Consider the following 10,446-nt stretch of genomic DNA (forward strand, 5'->3'; position numbering starts at 1 on the left):
AGAGCGCTCGTTGGTAAACTGCACCTCTTCTGATAATAACGGTCATCAAACCTCCGGACGGGCAGACGTTTCTTAGCTTTCTCAAGCTCTTCTTTAGCGCTTTTGCCGAAAGGAGTTAATAAAATGCCAAGAGGAACCGACGGAGGAGAATCAGGAGTGCAGCTTCTCCATGGTGTTTTGGAGGGTCTCGGCGAGTAAAGCAGGGCAGGCAGGAGATTGTTCGAGCTGTTAGGCAGATGATCCGCATGTTTCCGAGGAGGTTTTGATGCTGAAACACTAGAGAACATGAGGCCTTGTGATGAGAACGCATCACTTTCCCTCTCATATTCCTCAATGGAGTCCATCGACTGGATTCGGTTCCGCAGACCAAGGGATCTTTTCCGGGTTAAACCGACGTGAAGGCGAGTCCCGTCTTCAGGTGGAGCTCTTCTCTCGCTGGGCTCCTCATCTTCATCGATGCTCACGGAGGAAAGTCTTTCAGCCAGCGTGTCGTCATGAATCCTCCTGGAGAGACTCCGGAGCGCCTGTAAACACTCCGTGTGTCCGAGATGCTTCGCCACCTCCACCGCAGAATTTCCCACCTTGTTCTGCCGGTCGATCTGTAGTCCCAGTCTTTTAAAAGCGCGCACCAGGAACTCCACGACGGCTGGACGTCTGGCCACGACGGCGTACATGAGTGGCGTATTCCCCCAGGAGTCCGCCGCCTCGGGATCGGCTCCGTTCTCCACCAGGATCTTCACCGCATCCAGGAATCCCATCTCGCAGGCGTAGCTCAGCGCCGTACGCCCGCTCTCGTCCGGCCGGTTCACACTCGCTCCTCTCTGCAAGAGGAGATTCATGAACCTGCTCCTCGCCTGCGAATCCTGGAGGAACACGGCGGAAACCAGAGGCGTCTGCGCTCCTTCCGTCTCGGAGTCGATGATCTTCCCATCCAGAGCGTCTAGGATGAACCTGGCCAGGTGGATCTTGTCATTGGAGATGGCGTCCAGAAGGATCCTGGTGTCTGTCTTGGAGTCGAGCTTCAGCATGTTTAAGTCTCGTTCCTCAGGCAATCGTCTCTCCGCCGCTGAGCTCCGCACTCTTTATACTGCTGCGCTGTGGAGTTTCCACGACAACACGAATCTCATTATCACACTTTATTGTTCATAAGTGGATGTGTATTAATGTGCTGATTGTAATAAGGGCTTCTGAGAGCGCCGGCTGAATGATATGAATACATGTGCCAATTACTGCATGTGATTATTGACTGGAAAGGGGGAGGTTTAACTAACTCAAGTCTGCTGATACAGACACCAAAGGCTTTCTTCTTATTCATATCTTTGGATAAATTACACATTTGCAGCATTGTACATCGAACAGCTGGAAGTGCTTTGGGTTTTTTGCACATAATATGTCGCTGCTAGATGACATATATAAGGGAAATTTGAAAATGCTATACATACTCAACAGAGAAGATAATTTACTCTGAACATTTAATGTGCTTTCAGCCACATCTCTATGAAATCAGAGGGATTTCCACACAGTGAACGAGATGCGGCACAAATCTAACGTAAGTTAGCGAAACAGCTGAAAACATCTACTGGTTCCAAACAAAATCAGGCCAAAACGAAGTCTGTTTCTGGAGTTAGAAACAGCTTTCTTGAAAAGTTTGCTCTGGCTGTTAAACACCTCTGAACACCCCTTGGTCGGTGATGATGATGTAACAGGTGGGTGTGGCTCTGATGCTCCGCCTTCTTTGTTGTGAAAATCTCCGGTTAATTTCTTCTGTTCAGACATCAGTAAAAACATGAACACACCAGAGAGCCGTAATTCTTATATTCTATCATGTTTAATACTGTAAAACGGCTTGCTTTAAAACAATCTATTGTATAAAGTGGTATATAAAGCTTCTTAAGATTATTAAATGTTCTTTTAAGAACAGATCACTGAAAGGTTATTTGGGAACCAGTAACAGCTCTTCTATGGCATTCACTTTTGGAAGCTTTATTTATAAGAGTGCAGTGGTTTTCATGAAATGACACCGACAGACAATAAAATAAACATGCAACAGTTTTCATTTAACACCTGGAATAGTTTATTGGTACACATACTATAAAACAGTATTAAAGTAGCAGGATAACAACAGTATTTTTTGAGTATTTTCATTGCTAGAAGTTTGACAAATACGATATATATATATATATATAAATACAAAAGCACCCACAGCATGGTCCATTGAGCTACAGAAAGACAAACGAATAGAAACAGGTGAAATTCAGAGCGACAGTTCTGCAAAAATAATCTGCTTTTCCCGCAAACTATAATTTAGAGCAAAAGTCTACAAGGAAGTCGCACAACAGAAAACATTCATCTAGTGCAAAAAGCTTCTAAGAAATCAAATGTAGTCTTAAACTACCCGCTATAATATATGTATCTTTATATAAATAACCCCTTATTTTGGCATTTATCATAGTAAAATAATTTAAAGGTCCTACATGACATTTAGTGGCACATTTGTAAGCGATGGAGTTTTAAAGCACTTTGCTTTCACACGAGATATGTGGTCACCGCCAAACACTTGAAAATATGATGCAAAGGAAAAGAAGAAAAGGGAACGAAACCAATAAATGGAAAACCCACAACAACCAATATACATATGATTCCAAAATCCCTTAAGTGCTCGGCAAATACGAGCCGGAATAAACAGTACAATCACCTCTCTTTAAAACAAGTACCGATAGATCAGACCTCCTGAAAGTGAGAGAACACAAACACAAGTGGAACCAAAGTTCAGCGTCGTGTCCGAGGAAAGTAAAGAGTTTGTGTTGATGATGCGTCCAAATCCACATGGATCAGAACCTGCCGCTACGAGATTGAGGTTGGATCCGTCGCGTACCGAACAGCGAAAGCAAACTCCTTGAGCACCATCTACATCTCAAAGCCTGTTTAAAAAGTGTCACCGCTAAAACAAAACAACATTTGGGTTAAAATGACGTGTGCGTCTTAAAAACGGACGATAAAAGCTTGGGACAGCAGAAGAACTCGTGTGGATTCCAGACTCTACATTCTTACTGTACTGAGGAAAGCTAGTGCTCTGCTACATAGTCAAAGGTCCTCGACATCCTATCACATATAAAGTGCTCAGGACATTAAACTAGCGCATCGTTCACAGGTATTGTGCTGACGACATTAACTAAACCGTCTGTTAATCAGACTCGTCCGCTGGCCTGGCTCTGCTACGGGTGAGATATGGGTTGAAAAGTTCACTTTTGACTCGTCGACCCATCATGGCTGCAGCTCTGCTGATGACGGACGGGCCGCAGTGGACTGTAGAAAAACACGTGTGTGACGGGTCTGTCCCAACAGCGCCATCTTCACCGCGGGGGCGGCGCTATGGCACAAGCTGTGGGAGGAGTTAGCTGCTGTGGGCGGGGTCAGAGCTTAGGTAGGGAGAGTGGGCGGGGTCACAGCTGAGGTAGGGAGAGTGGGCGGGGTCAGAGCTTAGGTAGGGAGAGTGGGCGGGGTCAGAGCTGAGGTACGGAGAGTGGGTGGGGTCAGAGCTGAGGTAGGGAGAGTGGGTGGGGTCAGAGCTGAGGTAGGGAGAGTGGGTGGGGTCAGAGCTGAAGTACGGAGAGTGGGCGGGGTCAGAGCTGAGGTACGGAGAGTGGGCGGGGTCAGAGCTGAAGTACGGAGAGTGAGCGGGGTCAGAGCTGAGGTACGGAGAGTGGGTGGGGTCAGAGCTGAGGTAGGGAGAGTGGGTGGGGTCAGAGCTGGGGTGGGGTCAGAGCTGAGGTAGGGAGAGTGGGTGGGGTCAGAGCTGAGGTAGGGAGAGTGGGCGGGGTCAGAGCTGAGGTACGGGTGGGGTCAGAGTTCACTTTTGAGTCGTCGACCCATCATGGCTGCAGCTCTGCTGATGATGGACGGGCTGCAGTGGACTGTAGAAAAACACGTGTGTGACGGGTCTGTCCCACCAGCGCCCTCTTCACCGTGGGGGCGGAGCTACGGCACAAGCTATGGGAGGAGTTAGCTGCTGTGGGCGGGGTCAGAGCTGAGGTAGGGAGAGTGGGCGGGGTCAGAGCTGAGGTAGGGAGAGTGGGCGGGGTCAGAGTTGAGGTAGGGAGAGTGGGCGGGGCTATAGATCTACAGACGGCAAGGACTCTCGGGGTGTAAGACAGAAGATGAAGCCCGAGGGACAGACGGATGAAGACGGAGCCTGAGGGACAGACGGATGTCTTCAGCACTCGTGATTCGTGTGGGAGATCGTGAGGGTTTCCTCTGGTCTTCTCAGTGGACTGACGGAGCGTTTACACCACTGTGGCTGGTCTGCGGTCCATGTCCTCCTCCAGCTTCACCATCTTCTGCATGTCTTTGGCCTGGAGAATCACAGCAGACACGCCATCAGATTCACAACCATCCATCCATCCATCCATCCATCCATCCATCCGCCCATCCATCCGCCATCCATCCATCCATCCGCCAATCCATCCATCCATCCATCCATCCGCCCATCCGCCTATCCGCCCATCCATCCATCCATCCGCCCATCCATCCATCCATCCATCCATCCATCCATCCATCCGCCCATCCATCCATCCATCCATCCATCCATCCATCCGCCCATCCATCCATCCATCCATCCATCCATCCATCCATCCATCCATCCGCCCATCCATCCGCCCATCCATCCATCAATCCGCCATCCATCCATCCGCCCGCCCATCCATCCATCCATCCATCCATCCGCCCATCCATCCATCCATCCATCCGCCCATCCATCCATCAATCCGCCATCCATCCATCCGCCCGCCCATCCATCCGCCCATCCATCCATCCATCCATCCATCCATCCGCCCATCCATCCATCCATCCATCCATCCGCCCATCCATCCGCCATCCATCCATCCATCCATCCGCCCATCCGCCCATCCATCCATCCATCCGCCCATCCATCCATCCATCCGCCCATCCATCCATCCGCCCATCCATCCATCCATCCATCCGCCCATCCATCCGCCCATCCATCCATCCATCCGCCCGCCCATCCATCCGCCCATCCATCCATCCATCCATCCATCCATCCATCCATCCGCCCATCCATCCATCCATCCATCCGCCCATCCATCCGCCCATCCATCCATCAATCCGCCATCCATCCATCCGCCCGCCCATCCATCCGCCCATCCATCCATCCATCCATCCATCAATCCATCCGCCCATCCATCCACCCATCCATCCATCCATCCATCCATCCGCCCATCCATCCGCCATCCATCCGCCAATCCATCCATCCATCCATCCATCCGCCCATCCGCCTATCCGCCCATCCATCCATCCATCTGCCCATCCATCCGCCCATCCATCCATCAATCCGCCATCCATCCATCCGCCCGCCCATCCATCCGCCCATCCATCCATCCATCCATCCATCCATCCGCCCATCCATCCACCCATCCATCCATCCATCCATCCATCCATCCGCCCATCCATCCGCCATCCATCCGCCAATCCATCCATCCATCCATCCATCCGCCCATCCGCCTATCCACCCATCATTCCATCCATCCGCCCATCCATCCATCCATCCATCCATCCATCCATCCATCCGCCCATCCATCCGCCATCCATCCATCCATCCGCCAATCCATCCATCCATCCATCCATCCGCCCATCCGCCTATCCATCCATCCATCCGCCCATCCATCCATCCGCCCATCCATCCATCCATCCATCCATCCATCCATCCATCCATCCGCCCATCCATCCATCCGCCCATCCATCCATCAATCCGCCATCCATCCATCCGCCCGCCCATCCATCCGCCCATCCATCCATCCATCCATCCATCCGCCCATCCATCCATCCATCCATCCATCCATCCATCCATCCGCCCATCCATCCATCCATCCATCCATCCGCCCATCCATCCACCCATCCATCCATCCATCCATCCATCCATCCATCCATCCACCCATTTATTCATCCAGATCTGTTGTCTAGAATAAAAAAAAATGGTAACACTTTACAATAAGGTTTAACATTTGTTAACATTGGTTAGAAAAATGCTTGTACAGCATTTATTAATCTTAGTTCATGTTAATTTCAACATTTACTAATGAATTATTAAAATCAAAAGTTATATCTGTTTCATTTAATGGACATGAACTAATGTTAACATGATTATTAAATACTACTGTAACAAAAGTCTTGTTTACTGTTAGGTAATACTAGTTGTATGCATTAACTAACATTAACAAGTGGGACTTTGTTATAAAGATGCTGTTCATTCAGACAGTGACTTATTCAGAGCTATATTCAGTAACTAAATTAAAATGATTTTCATGTAAACTTCATGTAAAAATCGATCCCGGGGTCGTAATGAAGAGAACAAAGTCTAAGTAGCTTGGTATATTCTTTTATTATCCAGCTGTTTTATAAAAAGAAACACTTACAATGACGTCCCATTGGTTAATGCATTAGCTAACCCTAACTAACAATTAGCAATACATTTGTTACAGTATTTATTAATCTTTGTTACCATAAGTGAATAAAAATACAACTGTTAACTGTTAGTTCTTGTTAACTAATGTTAACAAAGTGTTTTAAAGTGTTACCTACAACTATTTGAAAAACTTTCGTCCATCAAATCATTGGATGTGATGTTCCACCACTAACTGAATCATCTGATGACTCGTTCCCTCACCGAATCAATCTAATGACTCTTGATTCACTCACTGAACTGCAGGCCATTCCTTTCATCATGTCCAATTTAAAATGAGAGCTAAATTACTAAAATATTCATTCTTGGAATCAGAATCAGTATTATGTTCTTCATGATTCTGTCACTGACTCGATCGCATGCTGAACGCTCTGATTCTCTGTTCATCGTGGAGTGAATAGTGGATGCTGTAGGGAACACTTTCAAACGCTTGTGTTCAGTAACAGCGAGTGACTCACGGTGTGAAATGACTCATGTGGACAGTGATGAGTATCGTTTCATAACACAGGAACAATGGTGTGATGACAGTAAATCATACTTTCAACAGGCTCATCTGAAGTGCTGCAATGACATGATTAGTATACATAACTAATCAACTAACTAGCTCTTTTTATATGTATATATATACATATATATATATATATATATATATATATATATATATATATATATATATAGTGTATACAGAGTCCTGTCTGTGAGAGCAGAATGGGCTTGATTTGATTTGGAGCTCAACGTCCAATCGGCTGCCAGTTGCCTGGCTTCTCTATGATGACTGGCCGAGCTGTCAAATGGGCGGCACCTTACAACAAATGGCCAATTACTTAATGTTTTAACTTCATTTTTATACAATAAAAAAAAAAAAGACTTCAGTAAATGCTTCTCCAGTAAATGTATATTGATTTAATTGTGCTGGAAAATAAGGCAGAAAGAGTGAGGAAGAACATGATGTTTTGCGGTGTGTTTTTCTCCGTTTAGTATGTTTAAGAAGCAGTAACCCTTAGTAAGGCAGAAACGAGACTGACAAGAAACTGAAGACAGAGGAAAGCGATGGTGAGCCTACCTGGAGTCTGACTGTTTGCATGATGGGATTTCAAAAGCTGTTCAAAGAAAAGGCAAATCATATTTAAGGCATGGCTTCAGATGTCACACGTACAAAATATGAAAAATGGAGGACAAAATGCAAATCATATGAAATCAAGAGAAGGGTGACCAATCATTCATTTCAGCTAACTGTTGAAAATCTAGCAGGTTTAGCTAGTAAACCCGTCCCGTGTCAGCGACGGCTGAAGGTTTTACCTGCTCGTTGAACTTCTCGAGTTTCTCCAGCTGCTCACGCTGGTTCTTCTGCAGCTGCTCCAGCTCCTTCGCCTGCTTCATGGCCAACTGAGACGGAGACATGCAAGAGCATGTCAACATCACGTCAACACCACGTCAACATCACGTCAACGTCACACCAATGTCACTTCAATGTCACGCCAACGTCACGTCAACATCACGCCAACATCACTTCAACAACACGTCAACATCACGTCAACGTCACACCAATGTCACGTCAATGTCACACCAACGTCACGTCAACACCACGTCAACATCATGTCAATGTCACGCCAACGTCACGTCAACGTCACATCAATGTCAACGTTAATAACACGTCAACATCACATCAACATCACGTCAACGTAACTTCAACATCACACCAACGTCACTTCAACAACACGTCAACATCACGTCAACGTCACACCAATATCACGTCAATGTCAACGTTAATAACACGTCAACATCATGTCAATGTCACGTCAACGTCACGTCAACGTCACGTCAATGTCAACGTTAATAACACGTCAACACCACATCAACATCACGTCAACGTCACTTCAACATCACACCAACGTCACTTCAACAACACGTCACGTCAACATCACGCCAACGTCACTTCAACAACACGTCAACATTACGTCAATGTCACGTCAACGTCAATAACACGTCAACACCACATCAACATCATGTCAACGTCACGCCAACATCACTTCAACATCACACAACGTCACGCCAACGTCACTTCAACATCACGCTAACGTCACTTCAACAACGTCAACATCATGTCAGTCACGCCAACGTCACTTCAACAACACGTCAACATCATGTCAATGTCATGCCAACGTCACGTCAACATCATGTCAATGTCACACCAACGTCACTTCAACAACACGTCAACATCATGTCAATGTCACGCCAACATCACGTCAATGTCACACCAACGCCACTTCAACAACACGTCAACATCATGTCAATGTCACGCCAACGTCACGTCAATGTCACACCAACGTCACTTCAACAACACGTCAACATCATGTCAATGTCACGCCAACGTCACGTCAATGTCACACCAACGTCACTTCAACAACACGTCAACATAATTTCAATGTCAACAAGATATTATATACAAAACTAAAAAATAAACAAAACAAGAAGCAGGACTGTGTGGAAGCTTGTTTCCGCCACAGAATAAAAAATAAAAAAGGTAATCGCAACTTTTGATCTCAGAATTTTGACTTTCAAGTTTATATTTAACAATTCTGATTTCATTTAGAACTGTGAGATATAAACTCACAAATTCAAGAAATTTGTTTTAGAATTTTTAGATAAAAAGTTTCCCACAATTTCCCATTTTATTGTTTATTTTGTGGTGGAAACAAGCTCCCATATGGCTGATAATGTATTACATAAGCCTGACTCTACTGTGTTGTGTAGAGCTGCTGTACAGCTGAATCTGAGTTTGTCTCATATCTAATGAAGTTTGAACACTGATTCTGTTTATCACTGTGAAGCTGCTGTGAAACGATCTGTACTGTATAAAGCGCTGTAGAAATAAAGCTGACTCGACTTCTGAAATGCATCATTTTAGTCTCAGACTCTTAAAATGAAAATAAATAACATCACTGCAGAAAATCAGAACAATCTGAAAAAACAGGCTTCAAAAACTTTTCCAAGTAACTGAAGCCTGATTCTTTCTCATGTTTTCTCTCATGATAATAATCATACAGCCCTAAAGTTGCATCAGCTTCTCAAAACTCCATTTATAGCCCCAACGAAACAAAGAAAGATCATCAACCAACCCGTTTTCTCTCCTCGAGGAACTTTTTGGTGTTGCTGCTGTTCAGCTCCCGAACTCTCCTGCACACACACACACACACACACACACACACACACACACACAGGTCAGATCTGCGAGCGTCAGAGGTCCATCATGGTGTTCTGTGGACCCGCACCTCTCGCGCTCAGCCTTGTTCTTGATGCTCTTGTCCTGGCTGATGGCTTTGCTGTTCTCCATGGACGTCTTCGCCTGGTTTCCCTTCATCTCTTTGCTTTGCCTGTCAATCAAACAAAACATTTTCAAAACAAGATCACGGTTCGAGAGCCAAGGCCTTTCTCATGGAGATCCTGCTGCAGAACAAACGGAGAACGGGTTCACGCCGAGGGGAATTATCAGCATAATTAGTAAAGACACTCGAGTTCAATAGAAACTCGCTCTCTAAAGACGCCCTCCTGAACTCAAAGAGACTCATGCAACATTAATGTCTGTTAATTATGGCAGTATCTCCATCATAAAGAGGATAATACGGGCCCTGATGAAAATATTCATGACGGTACGAGCGTGGCGTGTTAATCAGATGCGAGTCATTAGCATACTACGCTTTACTGTAGACCTGAGTACGGTTCACTATTCAGAACAGGGTGTGAATCTTTAGGTTGATTTGAATCACGATTCATAGGTTTCGCAAATTCAGAACATTTTGATCCGATTCATAATGAGACTCTATTCAATTTGATACTGTATTTTTAAGTTCGTAATTATGTAAATGCTTCTCCTAATGTGTGTCACTCTCTCTCTCCCTCACTCTCTCTGATAAAAAAAACAACAAAAAAACAGTAATATTGTTAAATATTATGACAATTTAAAATAACTG

General features: G+C 45.7%; 1 protein-coding gene across 8 annotated transcripts in view; it reads right to left on the bottom strand.

Annotated features, from left to right (window-relative positions):
* Positions 1-2,050: 2,050 nt before the first annotated feature.
* plcb4b (phospholipase C, beta 4b) overlaps positions 2,051-10,446 on the bottom strand; it is a 103,518-nt gene continuing 95,122 nt past the window's right edge. For 3 of the 8 annotated variants that reach the window (XM_084090221.1, XM_084090223.1, XM_084090222.1), the window contains 5 exons: positions 9,748-9,849; positions 9,595-9,652; positions 7,775-7,861; positions 7,539-7,575; positions 2,051-4,352 (listed from right to left, as the gene is read on the bottom strand). In XM_084090221.1, the coding sequence (XP_083946347.1) occupies positions 4,264-4,352; positions 7,539-7,575; positions 7,775-7,861; positions 9,595-9,652; positions 9,748-9,849 (373 nt within the window). In that variant the 3' untranslated portion in view covers positions 2,051-4,263. Of the gene's footprint in view, positions 4,353-5,905; positions 5,973-6,933; positions 7,037-7,158; positions 7,278-7,538; positions 7,576-7,774; positions 7,862-9,594; positions 9,653-9,747; positions 9,850-10,446 lie in introns of those variants that run through there. The other 5 variants (XR_014603330.1, XM_084090226.1, XM_084090224.1 and 2 more) reach the window with 5 other exon arrangements.

The sequence above is a fragment of the Abramis brama genome, assembly GCF_963993115.1.
Source record: "Abramis brama genome assembly, chromosome: 18".
Taxonomy (NCBI): domain Eukaryota; kingdom Metazoa; phylum Chordata; class Actinopteri; order Cypriniformes; family Leuciscidae; genus Abramis; species Abramis brama.